Below are 18047 nucleotides of genomic sequence, written 5' to 3'. Positions count from 1 at the left end.
CAACCGCCGCACGGAGCAGATCGGCGTTCACCAACATGACATTCGCCGCCTGGAGACCAACCTCAAACTCCAGGAGGAACGGATCTCGGAGATGATGTCGGAGCTAGAGATGATGTCCGCACAGAAGGAAGCAATGGTTGAAGACTGTGCAGAAGCTAGAGATGCTCGCGACCAAGCTGTCAGCAACCTCGAGGCAGCAGAGCTTGAGGTGGAAAAGTTGCAGGAGGAGAACGACAATCTCAAAGCGATCCATGACGGTGAGCTATCCTCTATGGTAGCCATCGTGGCCAAAGCGATGTCGAATGCTCGCCGCGCCCAAAGCATGGTCGACCAGCACCTCATCAACGAACCGCAGATGTTATCCAAGATAGCTGTCCTTGAGGTCCACAACTCGAAGCTCTCTGAAGATATAGGAGTGCTTGCTGGCGAGAAAGAAGTGCTTATTCGAGACTTGGCAGAGAGCGTCGCATCACTGAGTCGTCTTGAAGCTCTCCGGACAGAAGAACATGCCGAAATGGGTCAGCTAGTGGTCTCGCTTGCGACTGTACGCGAGGAATTGAGCAACAGCGACTGCAATTTGGAGAAGTCTCGTCAAGAGGTTGCAGCTTTACAAGCTCAACTTTCATCTTTCCGCTGCGCACTCGAAGACAAAGCAGCCACTTTAGAAGTTCGCGATTCAAAGCTGGCCATTCTTGAGCAAAATCTCGCTGAGATATCCAATGAGTCAGCCGCTGCTTCGACTCGTCGCATTTCAGAATATGAAGGACAGCTGCAGTCATTGCACGACGAACTCGATGAACTTCGCTCCCGCCATCAGATCACCTGCAAAACCTTGACTAGAGCTCAGGACGACCTTCAGGAACGCATTCAGGCGTCGCAAGCTGGCGAGAGTAACGCCGAGCTACAAGATCTGCATGCTCGCCATGCTGTCGAGGTCGGGGGTTTACAAGAGCGCCTCAAGCACACGGACCAAGAGCTTTCACAAGTTACGCAGCTTTTACAAAGTGCCGACCTTCGCTTTGCAGAAGTGCAGCAATGTAATCAAGAATTGAAGAATCAGATCGCAGCTCTCACGGACGACACACAGAGAAGAGCCGTGACGGAGGACTCTCTACGTGCCAGACATGTTGAAGAACTTGATGTACTACAGAAGACGCTTTCCAACACCCAGAACGAACTCGCTGCTGCCAAAGAGGAATGCCAGCATCTTGCAAGTCTCGTGGAACAGTCAACTGGCGAACTCAAACTAGCAAGACAAACCCACATTGACGCTCTGCGTCAAGCAGAGCAACAGATTCGCGAATTGCAGGACGATCGGGCGAACAAAGTTGCTGTTCTCGAAGCCAATGAAAGAGATCTTCAAGACTTCCGTATGAGCCTTGACGAACGATCCCGGGAGCATGATTTGCTGCGTACACAGTTACAGAATGAGATCGCCAGTCGCAAGCAAGATCAAGCAGCTTTCAATGACCAGCTCTCTTCTCATGCAGATTGTCAAGCCAAATTTGATGCTCTTGAAACAGAACTTCGACAGGCGAATGAGCAGGCTGAAGCTGAGTTATCAAGTCTGCTGGCAGAGAAACAATCGCTGCAAGTAGAGACCACCAACTTGGAAGCAGAGATTCAGCGCTCGATGTCGTTAACGAGATATCTGGAGCAACAAGTACAGGAGAGGTAAATAGGCTCGTCATTTTCACAGGCACGAAGTTGACAAGCAATTAACAGTGAGATATCTAATTCCTCCCTCAAGGAGACCCTCGAACAGATACAGCTTCGACTCGCTCAGTCTGAAAAGGCGGGCAAAGCGGCCGAACTTAGCCTTGCACTCCAAACAACACAACACGAGAAGGCAATATCATCCCTCCAGTGGGAGTTGGACGCGGTCCGTTCGGAACCGAAACTTCATGACGTCGTCGCTGAATTGGAAGAGAGAACTCGCGAAATGGATCAGCTATTGCAAAGCAAGTGTGCTGAAATTGAAGACTATGACGATCGGATATTGGAGCAAGTGAATTCGCTTGCAGTTCCCTCACATAAACTAACATTATGACAGAGCTTTAAAGGCGAACAAGAAATTGTCTACGAAAGTGGAATCTCTGACACGCAAGGTACAAAACCTCCAAAGCAAACTTGCTTCTGCCAAGGAATCTGCGCAAACCTCACCGGCCAACCTCGCTGCACCGTCTGTGCAAACAGCGCAGCCACTGTCCATTGTCCCTCCTGTGCCTCGGGTGCCTGTATTCACAGATACTAAGCCAATACTGGGACGAGATCGAGCCATGTCAAATACCCCAGCAGCATCCCAATCACAAACACCAGAGAGGAAACCTATGCAGTCAGGTATGACGCAAACTAGAATCCCTGAAGAGGAAGTACCGACATCTGCGGGTAAGAAGAGACGCGCACCAGAACATGATGACAGGGAAACTGTTCCACCCGAGGGCCGTTATACGAGTGACTCGGACATGCAGGCGGCCACTACGCCACGTCTCCGGAGAACATTGCACTCAAGCCGATCCGGATTTACGCCAATACGCTCTGCCAGAAGCATAACCAGTCTGCCTTCACCAGGAAGACGAGTCACAACTACTATCTCAGACGTGACGAACAGTCCTCGGTCCACATCTGACCCTCAAACCTCTAGAACTTCGTCTAAACGGACCTGGTTGGGGAAGATCAGAGGCGGAGTGCCGCAATCCAATAATCCAGGTGGCAGAGTTGTATCCTCGCGAGGGAATGTGTTTGAGAAGATGCCAGATATTCCGAGATCGTCATGATGGACTCCGTTCCTTAGTGTTGTAGCATCTACCTTTACCTACTTGTGTATTTCTAGTCAGTCAGTACTCATACACTCCATCGAAACATGGTCGCAAGCACTCTAGCCAAGTGCTATCATGTAAAATTATTTGATCCTTCAGATTACGGGCCTGTGCGCTGGAAACTCGAAGTAGTAAGTGTCAGTGCACTTCAAACTTTACCGGCAAGCATCACGGCAGTCACCATCTAATACTTTGTCTCTGGTCATCACTGCTGCACTGCACCACCTGGTTGACCTGCCGCTGGCTAATATTGGAGCAGGTTGATTGTGATATTCATGATCATAGGACAACTTGAAGGCTAACTGAGTGTCCCGACGCCGAGGAAGACACGCCGGAGTCATGTTCAGAGAGAGACACGTTCTTGCAGATCTCTCGACTGGTCAAAGAGATCCTGATGACTGGGAGATCGGCAAGCTGCGAACTGTTGACTATCTCTTGGACATAAGAGTGCTGACTTACGAACCTACATTGAGCCTTTTAGCTGTTGGTGAGATCTTTCGACTCGAGTCATCTTTGAACGGTGACTCAGGCGCTGCTTTCTTTTTGTTTCCAGGCACGGCAGGTGGCCTGATTTTTGTGGTGGGCGGTCCTGGCGTAGAGAGTTCAGTGCAGACGCCAGAAGGTTCTCCGGTCAAGATCTTGCAGCTTGCCGCCTCCACGGACAAACTTCTCTCCGTCGGTAAGCCGACCGCCAATACCTCAACCTCTCTTAATTCCTCAAGCTTCATACCCCTAGATGGGCGCGATCGACTCCATATCTGGAACTTAAAAGATTTGACTGAACCACCAAAGTCAACGAGATTTGACCATGCTATCAAGTGCGCAAGTAACTGATTGCTGTAATGACGACGTTTGCTGACCCGCAGTGTCTGAACACAAGTGCTGTTATGTTGTCACCTTCACATACCCATGTGGGCATTGAAACTCAAGAGTTTCTTGAACATTTCTAACATTGCTCTTTCCAGGTCTTTCTTGCCCTGCAATCGGGAGAAATCAGAACATATGATCTTCTGTGTTTGAAGAAGTCACCCTATGTTATCCCGAACTTGTGGAATATGTTTCAGACTAAGATCGCGAGCAGCGTGGCAGATCCCTTGCATGCATTGTCTGGTTGGTCCGTCAAACAACTCTGGCATGTTGCGGTCGAAGCGTGCTTACATTGGACCTCAGCACCATACCTGTCGATTTAGTCACACATCCGCGAGATCTCAACTTGATATTTGTAGCCTTCGGTGGTCAGTCATTTCTATGGTCAGATACAAGTGCCTGAAACAGTCTCTAGGGGGGGTTGTACTGTACGACCTGGTGTGTATCTGAACTCATTGTCACTGTCGTGTCTAGTAACTTTTCATTCCCTTTTCAGTCTTCACGCAACATTCTACGGGCGTACGAACTTGTAATCCCTGCTGGTGCACCAGGAGGGGGAGGATATCACCAATCCGTGAGTCGGAGCTTTCCAACCACAATCTATCATGGACTTATAATCTCCAAGGAAGTACTCACGCACCGGCGGCCTTCCGTTACTTCTGTAGCTATTCACCCAGCTGGGCATTTCTTTGCAGTGGGTTACGCAGATGGTTGTGTCGCCTTTTGGGCGGTAGAAGACGAAGATCAGCCTCTGATGGTGCGAACATCCACAGAATTGGATGTTAATGTCATAAATGGAGATGAGCTTGAAAAGTTTCTGCAAAATGGGGATCCTTCAGAAGAAAAGGGGACTAATTTGCCAGAACGTCAGCCGATCTATAGGGTCGCTTGGTGTGGTTTCCCGAACTCCTCAGATCCCCGAGGAGGAGCAACTGCTCTCGTCTTTTTGGGAGGCGACAGAATTGACGACCCTTGCCGTTTAACTGTATACACAATGCCCGCTCTTGACTCTCCGGAACCTCCTGCTCCATCTGGTTCCAAAACTGGGCTCCACGCTTCTATCCGAAATGCAATGCGACTTTCGGTAATTCCGTTAGAAACAACCTATTATCCATCATCAGGGCCTGTTTATGACTTCGTCATCTTTCCAAAGGCTAATCCACATTTTTCTGGTTGCTGGGATCCTGTTGCCCTGCTTTTTCTCACTGCGGCCTCCCCTGATTCACGGATGGTTGAGGCTCGACAGTTCCTGCCTCCGAAAATGATGTTTCCGCTGCCGGAAGCAGACGCCCAGAATAGCAGTGAACACGGCGATGTTATACATGACCTTCCCACGACGCTTGAGGATATGACACTTAGCGGAGTAGAACCTCCGCCAATGCACGTTCCTCCAAAATTGTACAGCGGGCTTGGCGGGGTATCTTATGCACAGCTCTTGACTCTGCAACGAGGTGTGCATGACGTACTTGTGGGACAACAGGCCGTGCTTGGTGATGCGGATTTACCTGTCGTTGGGGGGTCTGCATGGATAGACGATAAAAGACTCAGTGAGCTAAGGCTCTCCAGGGTACTGATCAATTGATTGCCCAAAATTATTGGTCATTAATACTGCGCTTCAGAGCCATCCGCGCCGAATCCTTATCACCTGTCATCGCGACTCAACTGTCCGGTTCTACGATGCCAGCCCTCAACTTCTCATCAGCTCCAGCACATCTCCTCTTCAGAAGCATTACCCTTTCGCGATTCATGATCTCACTATAGATCTCAGTTGTCTACCACTTTCCAGTGCCCCAGAAGTCGCCACTGTTCAAGTAGCCCCCGAATCCTTGGAGTGTATCGTGCTACTGAAATCAGGCGACCTCCTGGTATATCGATTGAACACAACGCAAGTCGACCCTCCCATCGAAATAGAAGGAAATACAGAGTTTGTCCTGCTGCGTAATGTTGCTTTACGACCAGGGACGAGGTACCATCCCTTCTTGATGTTGCCTCGTGGTAATGTTTCCTTGACATGTTGTGCATTATCGGACATAGGTATGCTCTCCTTGGGGCCCAGTGTAACATGAGTTGCTTAACGCAAGATAGGTTTCATTGGTGTTGGTTATATCGATGGCTCTGTCGCAGTGATCGATCTGCGTAGACCATCTCTCCTCAAACCCCAGCGTCAGAAAAGGCAGTCTAAGCTTCTGGTCCGCAATCAAGATGGAGACCCTGTTGTCTCCCTGACGTGGACCGTTTCTGCTGTCAGCATGGGTATGCGCTGATGTATGTGATAAAACTCTATCTGATCCCATGACTAGATGCACAGCTAGCTGTGCGGCTGATCGCCATACATGAGTCTGGCAACACGCAGGTCTTCAAGATCATCCGGGATCCCGAGTCTTCGATGTATGATTTTGCACATGATGTTACCAGGATCGAGGGCCTCCCAAATGTCATGCAAGGTGGTTCATTCGTGATCGATTCGCAGAAAGGTACTACTTGGCGTGCCGATCGATCACGTTTTGCCGCTGCTCTCCAAACTGGAGATAGCAATCCTGCACGTTGCTTCTGGGTGACCGCAAGTGCCAAGGGTGCTCGTTGTATGCTTGATATCTCAGGGGAGAAGATTTCCAAAGTAGAGTGGAATAGCAAGAAAAACAAAGTTGGACACGTTCAAGTGATTGAGAAGAACAGTGAGCTCATTGACTCAGAGCCTAACAATCAAACTATTGCTGACAACAAACCCAGATTCTCACGTGCTAGTAGCATTTAATGACAAACCAGAAGCTATGGTTTACTCTTTACCTTATCTTGAACACTTGCATACATTCTCTCTTGCAAAAGTATGTGAAAAGTACGTACTCCAAATTCCGTTAGCTATGCTCTTGATTTTTTATTCGCCAGTGTCGTGTCTGTGGACGAAACGGGAGATTTCATTGCCTTGATGCGCCACGATTCGGGTGTACTTGAACAAATTGTATTTGGTACACTTTTCAAGACTCATCGTGTTTATGATCACCCAATCGTTGATCTAACAAGTTTTCACCGCGAAATTCCCCCTTACCCACAGCCAGTGTCCGTTGGTCCCCCTTCGTTACTGGGCTCATGGTTCCGGTATGGGAAACCCATTATGACTGGAGAACAGCTCGACGCCTTACGTATGTTGAGTTACTCGAACACCTTTAATTGTTGATCTGGAGCGTCGATATAGTTGCGGGCCCCGACAGGCCTATACCGCCGCCGGATCATATGCCAACATCACAGGGCACGACCGCCGCTTATGGACCCGGTGTCATGAAGACGATGGAGAATGCTCGCGATGGCGTCTACAACCGTCTAAACGATGCTCTTGCTGAAAGGGGGTGCGTACATGATCGTCCGACCACTTCTCCGATGTCAGTGCTAAATGAGAACCAAAGGGAGATGCTGGGAAACATTGAGCAACGGATTGATTCCCTACAACAAGGGAGCAAAGATATGGTGACACAGGTGAATATTCGGTTACTAGTTATCATATTTGTGCGCGGTGCTAACCTCGATTAGGCTAAGAGACTTGCGACTGAGCAAACCGCTAGACGTTGGTTCGGCTTCTGAGTTGACCAACAAGATACACGTCAGCCAACGACACCCGAAATTCGAAGTTCTCGATGTATACCATTATGTATATCCGTGTACTATAGGAAACTCCAGCTATGTAATAATATATGATGTAGGATATGACATGCAGTCTTCTGATTCCCAGTGTTGTTCACTGCTGGTTTTCCAGAGTGCGCGATGCCTTGATCAACTCCCTCATTCTTGAGTTTGGAAATAACTTCTCATCTGACCATCGGCCCTTAGCTGCCTCCACAGCGAAAAGCCCGAGGTCCTCAATCGGTGTATACATGGAGGGTAGGATGGTCTTCATGATGGGCGTCATGAGACAATCCATAGACCTTGCCGTTTGTGAACGAATGTTCTCTCGGTCTGACGCTTTGGAAGGGAAGAAGTAACCAGGCCGCATGACAGATGCATTGATGTTGGAGGACGGAGAGAGATCAAAGAGAGCTTTTTCAGTCATGCCCTAGATGCAGCGTGAGCATTCCAATGCTTGCGAGTACTGACGTATCAAGCAACAGGCACATACCTTGATTCTCGCAAACTTGACATTACTCTTGCCAGATGGATCTGCGCCCTCTCCTGAAACAAAAACAAATCTGAAGGGCTCTCCCGTTTCGTCCTTCGTCCCTGCTTCTTGCAGGGAGTCTACGAAGTGCATGGTGTAGTCGTATGTGATGCGCGTATATTCTTCGTCTGACAGGCCTACTGAACTCTTTCCCAGTGCCCAAATGCAGGCGTCATGCCCTGCCAGACGAGCAGGGAGATCACTAGGGTAATCCAAGAAGTCTTTCAGAACTATGACTTCTGTCTTGTCGTTTTCGGGTATATCCATCCATGATGGGAGCGCTCTACGAGAGAGTACCGTGATCTTCGTGATAGCTGCATCCAATACTGCTTGACGAAAGATCTGGATACCAGCTGACAGATAAGTAAGGATGTGTTGAGTTCGGGACTTCACATCTGAATAGGTATGGTAACATACCAGCACCAGTGACACCTGTTAAGACGAGCTTCATGATTGAAAGTGGTTGAAAGTTTGTCTTGGATGACTTACCTTCTGCTGGTGTAATACGTGGGTTTAAGTACCCCTTCAAGTCATCATGAGCGCTTGCGCAAGCAGAGCAACACGCTGTCACTAGCGGCTGTGGGCTGACGCAGTCAGCCGGCTAGACCCTCAAGGTGACCATAATTAAGGGCGGGTTATAGTGCACACGCAATGATCATGATAAGAGACCGTGACGCAATGTTCAAGCCGGCTTACGCGAACAAATGTAACTTCAAAATCATTGCCGGAGACTACGCGGCGGCGGCGGCGGCAATCATGCAAATCACATATCCCACAGTAGTACGACGTACTTATACGACTCACTATTTGCCGGAGATGAGATGCAGATGACTTCTTGCTACGCTCCTTGATCGTCGGATCCCCCAGGGATTCATATGATCCTGAGAGGTAGATGACCGTTCGTGACCCAACCGTTGTTTTTTGGGTTTGAAACTGTACTAGACACCGTGACAGACATTGTGACAAAAGAAATATTGCTGTGACGGTGACGTGTTACTGCCGGAGAAGGCTGCCTGCAACGATACTTACCACCAATACGATACTATCAGGCATGGCAGATTACGAGTCTTTGCACAGGCAGTGCCGCACTCTGGAGTCTTTATTTGACACAAAGCTTACGTCGTACTCCCGCCTAGCATCAACAATAACAAGAAACCAGGATGACATCGAGGCAGGAGGCTCGCGCGAACGCTGGAAAGATGTCGAAGGCGAAGTCGAAGACCTCCTGGAGAAGGTGGGACATACGAGCACCCCAGCACGCATACAAGTAGCTTACAAGAACATATGTTTAGCTACGAGAAACTAATGATGAATTACTCGCACTCTCAAACAACCCGGACACTCCGCCCTCACAATCCATGTCCCGCGCAATTCAGAGACATGGTGAAGTCTATCAGGACTATGCCAAGGAGCTTCGCAGGACAAAGGTTTGTCCCGTTCTAATGTTATGTGGATCCTGCTCTCATAACATTTCATAGACAAATGTGCAACATGCACTTGACAAAGTAAACTTACTTTCGGGCGTTCGAAATGACATTGAGTAAGTTCTGCTTCATTTGCAGAATTCCCATCGATGATCCTCTCTTGCGACAGGGCATATAAATCTTCCGCAGCAGACTCACTCCTGGCGGAAAGAGGGAGAATCGACAGTTCCCATTCGATGACAGACCAGATTCTTGAGTAAGCTTCATCCACACTCGTTATTCTTCTCTGAACGTTGTGCCGTAGCCAAGCATATGAAACTCGAGCAGAATTCTCGCGTCAAAGCATGTCTTTGGCTAGTATAAACACACGCATGACTGGTGTCATAAGTCAGTATTCTACGCACAGTCAGAATGACACATGCTGACAATCAGCACAGGTACGATACCTGGCATCAACAATCTCCTTTCCATGATTAAGAGCCGGCGGCGAAGAGACTCTATTATCCTTGGCATTCTTATTGGAGGGTGCTTACTCCTGCTTATAAGCTACATATCGCGGTGATACCATTTTCATTATTCATGGACCATTCAATAAAATTCTCCATTTCATACATTGGCAGTCAGTACAACGAACTTACATACCAGTCAACTGTTGTCCAGTCTGAGCAGGTTACCATGGACAACACTATGATTGTACCCGGTAAAAGCTTTCTATTGACGCTCCCTGGTCGTTGGTTTGATGATTTTGCTAAGCCCGACATGATTTCCTTGCACGAATTCCTTCCAATTGTTTTCCAAATGTCGGACAACTCCCTGTTGGCTTTCATCTACGACCTCTTCCCAGGATGACTCAACTGGCCATCCTTTCACTTCAGCAACTATAAGCACCATGTCCCAAGTGCGTTGCGTACAGTCTTCGATCTTGTGGCAATCCGATTCAACGAGGATACGACGTGAAGAACATGCAGCAATCAGTGCTCGGTGATTTGGAGACCCACTATTGATAGCCGTCGAGAGAGACAAAAATACATTTGGATGACGCTTCTGCAAAAGCCCGTTTAGCTCAACGCAGGCAGATGGAATGGCCAGGTCAGGTCACAGGGTGCATACCTCGATGGACAGCCACGTTTGCGGGCTAAAGCCGCAGCTGTGAATATCAATGCTTATTTTCATCCAGTGCTCGCCATGCTTATCAGCCATGCGGTCTAAGAGTTCCACAGTAGCCATTTGCGATCTAACGCTGTGCATGCTGATGTTTCGACCTAGCTCTGCTGCTAGATCAAGCTGTGCTTCAAGGATAGCTAATTGATGTTCAAAGGGTACGGTGAAAGGCGTCAATTCTCCAGGCGACGAGAAGTAGTCGTAAGGCACCCGAAAAGCTCTGTCAATACCAACTTCTCCGATCATTGCGCTTGGAAAAGCTATCAAACTCTGACGAACGTCTTCCAGAACGGTTCGTAGGGTCACTGGTTCAGGTAGATGAACCAGCAACTTTTGAAAGGCCTCCAGGTGTTCGTCTGCATCCTTGAATATGCGCCTATAATGATTTTCCTTTGATTCATACGGTACCAATGCGATCCAATGCGTGAACCACGGATGGTAACCTAGCATCAACATCAGCGGTTCTTCGGTATCGGTGTTAATTGACCGATTCAAAGCTAACCAAAGGAAGGCACAACTTTGTCTGGGAATGCAGTAGCCAAGTCTCGCACTAATCCTTGGTCCGCCTGAAAAGTGGACATGGCACCGATGATGATTGGCAAGTTGTCCATTGACTTTACTGGAATCTCTGAGTCGGTGGGATGACAATGTACATCGACGACATGTCGCAGGACTGATGGAGGAGGAAGGGTGTCCCGATGAGAAATAGTATCAGAAATTTCGTGCTCGTAACACATGTCGATAGCTCAGGAGTCAGCGCTCAGCGCTCGGTTCACAGGCTCGAGCGTATTAGTTCGGTGTGATCTGGCGGGGTGATCGACATGCACAAACAACTTCCATGCTTGGACTTCAATCATGTCTAAGTACAACTTTGAGGAAACACCCTGGATTATCTTTCTTCTCTAAATTCATGGCGTGCACACCGACACTCGATGTATCACCTCCGGTACATCGTTGGATGGACACCGCTCTTCAAAGGGATGCTTTTAAAAAGACTATCCCTATCCTTGCTGCCAAGGTTTCTGCTTCTAAAACCGGGTCTCTGCTGAAGTCTGATATCATGAAGAAGTATGTGACTTTGGCTGTCCAGATATCATATCTAATATACTTCGAAGATCCCTCATGAATTTGCCAAAAGTACGCAGCGTTCTTCGGGACCCCCACGATGACCTCGGGAGGCTAGTATTGCTGAATGTATCTGAGGATGGTACCGTGTAACATTTTTTGATCGAATAACACACGCTTTTCTGATGCCCCATCCGTAAGCCAGCTGCCCTCTCGCCGGAGGTTTGCAACTTCTTGCAGGAACAGTCTGCTACGCTGGTGGTGCACAACCTAGAGTTGACTTACGACTACTGGACGGCTGGTACGAGCTGCGTGGTTCCTCATGTCGATGATATTTATCTATGTCTAGATGAAATCTTACATTCCATATTGCCCGAGGAGCTTTGCAAGGGTTCCCCATCAGGATTCGCAATTACTGGCCATCTCGGTGAGCGTGATTGCATTCGCGTTTGATCGCCACTGATAGACCCTTCAGCTCACATGAACCTCAATAAAGAATATTTACCCTATAAACATATCATTGGTCAGATCGTTCTGGATGAAAGTCTTGATTCCTCGAATTCTGAACTTCCGCTGATGTCATTCACCACAGAAAAATCCTATGATTAAAACAGTCGTCAATAAATTAGACAGTATTGATACAAAGTACCGATTCTTCAAGATGGAACTGCTCGCTGGAGAACCTAATTATGTCGTTGAGCACGTAAGTCAAATCTTTCTATGGAACGATCAGCTAAGAAAAACCCTAGCACGAATCTAATTGCCGATTCACTTTTGACTTCACCCATGTTTATTGGAATTCACGGCTTCATACAGAGCATGATCGGCTTGTCCAACTCTTCCAACCAACCGACGTCATTGCAGATGTATTTGCTGGCGTGGGTCCTTTTGCAATCCCTGCTGCCAAGAAAGGGTGTGCGGTACTTGCTAACGATCTAAACCCTGAGAGTGCGAGGTACTTGAGCCAGAATATCGTTGACAATAAAGTGATGTATTTCTTTCATTTGATATGTGCTTCGTTCTGACGTTGTTTGGTAGGTCACAAGTTTGGTCCGCGCTAGCTGCGAGGATGGTCGTGATTTCATTAAAAAGGTTATCGGCCGTGCGAGGGATCATCCTTTCCCCGCATACACCGGGCCGAAACTTAGCAAGATGCAAGAAAAGGAGAGACGCAAGTTGCAACTAGCAGAATCTCGTCCAATAGCAGCACTTGGACTGGTTGATCTGTCAACCGTGGAGAATCAGTCTCCTCGTCACACTATTTCACATTTTGTGATGAATCTCCCGGACTCAGCGATCGACTTCCTCGATGCCTTCCGTGGAATTCTATCAGAAAGCGAATGGGACTTCGGCAATTACGCCAACATGCCTATGATTCATTGTCATTGCTTCACACGCGAACTCCATCCAGACAGGGCTGAAGCGGACATTATACAGGTGATGTTTGTAACTCAGTGCAAATGCTATGCTAACTGTGATTATTAGAGGGTTGAAAATAAACTCGGACATAAGCTGGAGACTGAGGTGACATTGCATATGGTTCGGTCTGTTGCTCCAAATAAAGACATGTACTGTATCAGTTTTAGATTGCCTCGTGACGTGGCCTTTGCGCAGTAATAATAAGGGCGCCGACATTGCTTCTTGATTGATGGCCTAAAGCGGTGAGCCTATAGGAAATTCGGAATCAAGTGAATCCCGTTGTGTTTGGCATAAGTAGCATGTGAGGCTCGGCAGTTATTATGTAATCGCCCAAGTTATTTATCCCCGCAATAGTACTGCATTGCTCTGTTGGAGTAAAATTTGGTCCTTCGCTCTTGTGCTAGTAACTACATCGCTGCGGGCTACCAGTTAGTGCTGCATAAGTATCCTACCCCCCTAGACTTGCTTGCTTGCTCTCTCTTGCCATATAGACATACCTGATACCTCCTAGACACTAATTCACCTCGGAGTCGCGACACTAGAACAATGACGCGCGCTATCTCCACAGTTCATTGCGACGCCGATGCGGCATCCTCCTCTTTGACTGGCTCCGCCTTGAAAAGTGTTCGAAGTGTGGTTGCAGCACCCGAGAACGAGATGAAGCGATGGAGAAGGATATTTGAAGCCAATGCAAAGGTCGTGATCGATGGGGAGAAGTATGCCATGATTCATTCTCAAGAAATTCGACCTCTTGCTGACTGTTCGGACGACAGGTATCTTGACCCTGACAGCTTTGTCAATGCTATCGCTCCGAAAAGCGATTCGACAAAAATAGGTCGTGCGCAATTTGCGATTCTTTTTCGTGTAGCCGACTCCTCGAAGCGGGGGTTGGTTTCTTGGGACGATTTCACAGTGTTTGAGACACTTCTCAAACGTCCCGACGCAGATTATTGGATAGCCTTTCAGTATTTCGATGTGTGAGTCTTTCCTTTCCATCCCATTATATATAGCAGCGCTAAGACAGTGTGGTCACATTTTAGGGACAGTTCGGGTACCATAACTTTTGATGAGTTCAAAAATGTGTTCTTGGCCAACGTTGGGCCATCTGCCATTCCTTTTGACTTTGACTGGTGCGTACTGTTGGAATTCCAAATGATTTGTGTTTACCGTGGTCACAGTGATTGGGTTAAGTTATATCTTGGGCGAAAAAACGGCACACACGTTCTTGGATGTCAGTGCGGATATTGCTCTAATTTCACACCTATTGACTTCTTTTGGTAGACAATGAATTTACTCAGCTGATGAAGGGCCTTCAGGGAGAACGTCTTCGACAGGCGTTTAAATATCTCGACAAGGATCAAGATGGATTTATTAGACCTGAGGAGTTCAAACAAATTATTTTGGTTTGTAAACAACTTATTCCTCACGATTTACCCTTTATATACTTCCCTCATAACAGGAGATCGCTGGGCATAAACTATCTGATGCAGTCATTGAACGTCTACCTACGCTATGCACACTTACTCCTAGTGGGCGAATATCTTATTCTGAGGTCGTCGCATTCCAAAATGTTATCCGAGGTGAGCTTCATTGTTCTGCGACCTGGAAGCGACCCCAACTTTTGTATCGCAGAGATGGACATGGTGGAGCGGTAATTCCACTCACTTGATATAGCTGTCATTAGCTAATACGTTACCAGTATTTTACGCGAGGCCACTGCTAAGTCAAAGGATGGACGCATTGATCAGTCTGACTTCCTGAATCACTCCGCTGCGATCTCGCGCTACGCTCTTTTCACGCCCATGGAAGCGTCTATCATTTTCCATTTTGCGGGTCGAGGTAGCCGTGAGAAGAGGCTTGCTCTGTTGGACTTTGCTCAACTCCTGGATCCGCAGTGGAGAGCCCCTCATGATGTTCTCGAAGCCAATGAAGTCAGGCCGAAGACATCATTGCTTCAAGGAGTACTGAAGTCTGCCTACGGCTTTGTTCAAGGAGGCACGTTATCTATTGCACAACACTATCACGACGCAACTCTAACATAAATATAGGAATTGCGGGGGCTCTCGGTGCCACTATTGTGTACCCTATTGATATGGGTAAGTGATTATGAATTATGCTGTGGTGGGGATCTATCTAATTTGCTTATCTTGATAGTAAAGGTATGCTGTGCAATTTCATCAGTTATTCTTTTAGTTCACAACAAGTCCCATTGGTTGGCAGACTCGGTGCGCTTTTGACTGTGTTTTCGTGAATTTTTTTACTGAACAACTTTAAGGATGCAAAATCAGCGGAGTACAGTGGTCGGTCAGATGCTGTACAAGAATAGCATCGACTGTGCTCAGAAAATATTCCGCAACGAAGGTCTCATGGGTTTCTACCGTGGCCTTGGTCCACAGTTGATCGTGCGTCATCGTTGTACTTATATATCTCGCCTCGCCTCAAGTTCCACTAGGGTGTTGCTCCGGAGAAAGCTATCAAGCTTACCGTCAATGACCTTGTCCGTGGTCGAGCCATGGATCCAGAGACAGGACGCATCAAGCTTGGTTGGGAGCTGATAGCTGGTGGAATGGCTGGTGGTTGTCAAGTGGTACGTCTTCTCTTTTTAAGACTGTATTCATGTTGCCCACAACGATGGCAGATCTTTACCAATCCCCTGGAAATTGTGTAAGTTTAAATACCCTGTCATAACTAGTCCTTACTCGAGTTTTTAGTAAGATTCGTCTTCAAATACAGGGTGAAGCTGCGAAGCTAGAAGGAGCAGTTAAACATGGTGCTGCCCACATCGTACGCCAATTGGGTGTGCTTGGTTTGTATAAAGGGGCCAGTGCCTGCTTGCTTCGCGACATCCCGTTCTCGGCCATCTATTTCACGGCATATTCCCACCTCAAAAAGGATGTTTTCCATGAAGGCTATAACGGAAAGCAATTGTCATTCCTGGAAACGTTGGGTGCGGCGGGCATTGCGTAAGGTTTCTTGCGTTAAAAAACTTGTGACATGTGCTGATGTTCACCAGTGGCATGCCGGCAGCCTACCTAACAACTCCTGCTGGTTCGTACTCCTTTTGATTGGTACCCGTAACGATACCCATGGGATACTTCTCACAGATGTGGTGAAGACTCGCTTGCAGGTGGAAGCGCGACAAGGTCAGACCCACTACAAAGGTCTTACAGATGCATTTGTCAAAATCAGTAAGTGCCGATGTCATCTAGCGAAATTGAGATGCGTGACTGGTATTTCCTCTAGATAAGGAAGAAGGTTTCAAGGCATTATTTAAAGGAGGACCGGCGCGTGTCCTCAGAAGTAGCCCACAGTTTGGCTTCACCCTGCTTGCATATGAATACTTGCAAAAGGTACACGATCGTTACTCTACCCCCCGAACATACTAACATATAATCATCTTTGCAGCTCCTTCCTGTCAGTCCGCCCGTTTGATTCATGGATTTGATACCTGATCATTTTCAACAGTACCCGTGGCAAGACAACAAACCCGAGGTCAAGACTGCTCTGACAACACCAAAGCGGGATGAAATGTCTCAAATTCGTGCGAGGAACGCCCTCAAAATATTACTAGACGTTCATGGAGACTTTGGGAGACGTGCGGCCAATTTCTCTCATCCCCTCGTGAAGCAAGCACCACCAACAGCCTCGCCGTCGAAATCAGCATGATGCACTATTTAATCCTCATCTATTGAACTTTATTTAGATGGAACAGTGCAGGAAGACAGTTCCCCGTTCTGGCTCGCTTAGATGTTGCTACCGACACATGCACTTGCTACTACATAGACTCAATTGCTCCTGCCAAACTATTGCAGTATACCGTAATACGATTGGATTATTTACATAAGCTTGTTATGCGTAGATAGACGTTCTGGGATGTTAGCCACAGTTGCACCACCACCTTGGTCCTTTGACAAATGCCGCTCCGTGAAGTCGAATTTCCTTCCGATCCTAAAGATCTTGAAGACGCAAAAGAACAATTCTTGATTTTCTACTCCTCGCGCGTGAACGGGCAGCTATGGTGTCCTGTGAGTGCGAGTCTCACGTACAGCGACAACACAAAATACTGACTGGTTGAGCTGCCAGGATTGTGTAACAGTAGATCGGACCATCCAAGATACCTTTGGTCCTGAAGATGGGCCATCTGCGGTGATCGTCTACGTTGGCCAAAAGCCCGAGTAGGCAGGCACATCGTGTCATCTGTGGACTGGCACTCAATTCTACGATGATGCTCAGATGGAAAACACCCTCCAATATTTTCAGAGGGGAGCCTTGGCAAGTCACCTCAGTCCCCACGGTTATTAAGGTTGAAGATGTTAGTATTAGCCCAATCCAATCTCACTACTGCATAGCAATTTCTGACAACCTTATCGACAGTCCAAGGTAGCGGGTCGACTCGACTCCGATATCAACACACTTCTTGCGGCTTTCATCAAAGGATAGAGTGGTTAGGCTTGACACTTTCGAGTAGCAACGATTGGCCTTTTGGATTCCATGTTGAGGCGTTGTGTAATAGAAACAACTAAAGGTCAAACTTTTGAATAAACCCTCCTCCTTGCTAAACTCATACTCATACGCAACATGCACAAAATCTCCCTGATATGCTACATTTGATCACAACTGGCATTGACGACCCCTCGGCCCAGTGTATCCCCGTGGAGGTTGCTCGTGCACCTCCATGTGTCTTTGGAGTGCATTTCCTTCTGCCATGCAATATCACCGAGGTCAGGGTGAGTATACTGAATGAGATCGATCCTTGAGTCATTAGCACAGAACCTCACCATCATGATGAGCCCTCGTTGAGTTTTGCTACTAAATGGGTTATTGTAGTATCTACAATGTCCCAATGAATATTGGACATCTCTCTCGAGTTTCGTCGGTAGCCCGATGTAGGTATCCCATCATATGCACAGCGAAGTCGACATGATACTCACGACCTCACAAATCGCTTACTATACCTCATACGATCGCACGTGCAGGAGCTATTGAAGACTGGTTATGGGAGCGACTTTGGGAGCTCGATGTCCGGCAGCCTGTGCACGCGGTAGAAGTGGGTAGGCAACGACGACGACGACGACTGACAACACTCAACAGCCCAAGTTATTTACCTCACGTTTGTATTACTTCATTTCTTGCCCTACACTGAAC

The 18047-nt window shown here is 47.8% G+C and overlaps 7 protein-coding genes across 7 annotated transcripts; 5 read left to right on the top strand and 2 right to left on the bottom strand.

Moving 5' to 3' along the window:
• Nucleotides 1-3158: 3158 nt before the first annotated feature.
• On the top strand, nucleotides 3159-7696 carry F5147DRAFT_806698 (lethal giant larvae like, C-terminal-domain-containing protein; the record flags this gene model as incomplete). The annotated part of the gene is made up of 17 exons (XM_041443371.1): nucleotides 3159-3306; nucleotides 3373-3498; nucleotides 3556-3637; nucleotides 3700-3730; nucleotides 3785-3933; nucleotides 3990-4054; nucleotides 4102-4124; nucleotides 4183-4260; nucleotides 4312-5253; nucleotides 5306-5720; nucleotides 5772-5939; nucleotides 5987-6361; nucleotides 6417-6522; nucleotides 6573-6826; nucleotides 6880-7030; nucleotides 7088-7157; nucleotides 7212-7696. The coding sequence occupies 17 exons, from the start codon at nucleotides 3159-3161 to the stop codon at nucleotides 7260-7262; spliced, it is 3234 nt and encodes a 1077-aa protein (XP_041298467.1). The 3' UTR covers nucleotides 7263-7696.
• F5147DRAFT_768093 (uncharacterized protein) lies at nucleotides 7417-8284 on the bottom strand (the record flags this gene model as incomplete). The annotated part of the gene is made up of 3 exons (XM_041440932.1): nucleotides 7417-7731; nucleotides 7795-8186; nucleotides 8251-8284. 3 exons carry the CDS (start codon nucleotides 8282-8284, stop codon nucleotides 7417-7419), a joined length of 741 nt encoding a protein of 246 aa, XP_041298466.1.
• Nucleotides 8285-8884: 600 nt separating this feature from the next.
• On the top strand, nucleotides 8885-9819 carry F5147DRAFT_566373 (V-snare-domain-containing protein; the record flags this gene model as incomplete). The annotated part of the gene is made up of 6 exons (XM_041430796.1): nucleotides 8885-9067; nucleotides 9126-9260; nucleotides 9312-9373; nucleotides 9427-9513; nucleotides 9562-9644; nucleotides 9695-9819. 6 exons carry the CDS (start codon nucleotides 8885-8887, stop codon nucleotides 9817-9819), a joined length of 675 nt encoding a protein of 224 aa, XP_041298465.1.
• Nucleotides 9747-11242, bottom strand: F5147DRAFT_252833 (uncharacterized protein). Its single transcript, XM_041428847.1, has 3 exons — nucleotides 10921-11242; nucleotides 10368-10861; nucleotides 9747-10301 (listed from the first exon to the last, which is right to left on the bottom strand). The coding sequence occupies exons 1-3, from the start codon at nucleotides 11153-11155 to the stop codon at nucleotides 9969-9971; spliced, it is 1062 nt and encodes a 353-aa protein (XP_041298464.1). The 5' UTR covers nucleotides 11156-11242; the 3' UTR covers nucleotides 9747-9968.
• Nucleotides 11243-11246: 4 nt separating this feature from the next.
• Nucleotides 11247-13128, top strand: F5147DRAFT_669209 (Met-10+ like-protein-domain-containing protein). The gene is made up of 9 exons (XM_041435442.1): nucleotides 11247-11486; nucleotides 11534-11625; nucleotides 11689-11784; nucleotides 11833-11910; nucleotides 11959-12023; nucleotides 12076-12186; nucleotides 12233-12469; nucleotides 12522-12920; nucleotides 12969-13128. Exons 1-9 carry the CDS (start codon nucleotides 11257-11259, stop codon nucleotides 13098-13100), a joined length of 1440 nt encoding a protein of 479 aa, XP_041298463.1. The 5' UTR covers nucleotides 11247-11256; the 3' UTR covers nucleotides 13101-13128.
• A 108-nt stretch (nucleotides 13129-13236) lies between these two features.
• On the top strand, nucleotides 13237-16798 carry F5147DRAFT_669205 (mitochondrial carrier domain-containing protein). Its single transcript, XM_041435441.1, has 17 exons — nucleotides 13237-13618; nucleotides 13676-13879; nucleotides 13943-14032; nucleotides 14081-14133; nucleotides 14184-14305; nucleotides 14362-14482; nucleotides 14535-14553; nucleotides 14602-14897; nucleotides 14951-15002; nucleotides 15178-15304; nucleotides 15355-15489; nucleotides 15541-15566; nucleotides 15614-15865; nucleotides 15916-15950; nucleotides 16007-16090; nucleotides 16146-16252; nucleotides 16368-16798. Exons 1-17 carry the CDS (start codon nucleotides 13449-13451, stop codon nucleotides 16566-16568), a joined length of 2094 nt encoding a protein of 697 aa, XP_041298462.1. The 5' UTR covers nucleotides 13237-13448; the 3' UTR covers nucleotides 16569-16798.
• On the top strand, nucleotides 16799-17543 carry F5147DRAFT_669200 (uncharacterized protein). Its single transcript, XM_041435440.1, has 4 exons — nucleotides 16799-16927; nucleotides 16986-17077; nucleotides 17136-17214; nucleotides 17277-17543. The coding sequence occupies exons 1-4, from the start codon at nucleotides 16817-16819 to the stop codon at nucleotides 17340-17342; spliced, it is 348 nt and encodes a 115-aa protein (XP_041298461.1). The 5' UTR covers nucleotides 16799-16816; the 3' UTR covers nucleotides 17343-17543.
• Nucleotides 17544-18047: the final 504 nt, after the last annotated feature.

Source organism: Suillus discolor, assembly GCF_016758755.1.
Source record: "Suillus discolor strain FC423 chromosome Unknown F5147scaffold_4, whole genome shotgun sequence".
NCBI lineage: Eukaryota > Fungi > Basidiomycota > Agaricomycetes > Boletales > Suillaceae > Suillus > Suillus discolor.
This window is presented reverse-complemented; position numbering and strand designations above follow the sequence as displayed.

Bases quoted from the DNA above. Each gene is read 5' to 3' on its own strand.
- F5147DRAFT_669209 (XM_041435442.1), top strand. From the start codon at position 11,257: ATGCTTGGACTTCAATCATGTCTAAGTACAACTTTGAGGAAACACCCT. The intron at 11,487-11,533 runs GTATGTGACTTT...TATACTTCGAAG, and splicing joins AAGTCTGATATCATGAAGAA to ATCCCTCATGAATTTGCCAA. The intron at 12,921-12,968 runs GTGATGTTTGTA...TGTGATTATTAG, and splicing joins CTGAAGCGGACATTATACAG to AGGGTTGAAAATAAACTCGG.
- F5147DRAFT_669200 (XM_041435440.1), top strand. From the start codon at position 16,817: ATGCCGCTCCGTGAAGTCGAATTTCCTTCCGATCCTAAAGATCTTGAA. The intron at 16,928-16,985 runs GTGAGTGCGAGT...TTGAGCTGCCAG, and splicing joins ACGGGCAGCTATGGTGTCCT to GATTGTGTAACAGTAGATCG. The intron at 17,215-17,276 runs GTTAGTATTAGC...CCTTATCGACAG, and splicing joins CGGTTATTAAGGTTGAAGAT to TCCAAGGTAGCGGGTCGACT.
- F5147DRAFT_669205 (XM_041435441.1), top strand. From the start codon at position 13,449: ATGACGCGCGCTATCTCCACAGTTCATTGCGACGCCGATGCGGCATCC. The intron at 14,306-14,361 runs GTTTGTAAACAA...CCCTCATAACAG, and splicing joins AGTTCAAACAAATTATTTTG to GAGATCGCTGGGCATAAACT. The intron at 15,951-16,006 runs GTTCGTACTCCT...TACTTCTCACAG, and splicing joins CTACCTAACAACTCCTGCTG to ATGTGGTGAAGACTCGCTTG.
- F5147DRAFT_252833 (XM_041428847.1), bottom strand. From the start codon at position 11,155: ATGTGTTACGAGCACGAAATTTCTGATACTATTTCTCATCGGGACACC. The intron at 10,862-10,920 runs GTTAGCTTTGAA...TGTTGATGCTAG, and splicing joins CAAAGTTGTGCCTTCCTTTG to GTTACCATCCGTGGTTCACG. The intron at 10,302-10,367 runs GTATGCACCCTG...GGGCTTTTGCAG, and splicing joins AAACGTGGCTGTCCATCGAG to AAGCGTCATCCAAATGTATT.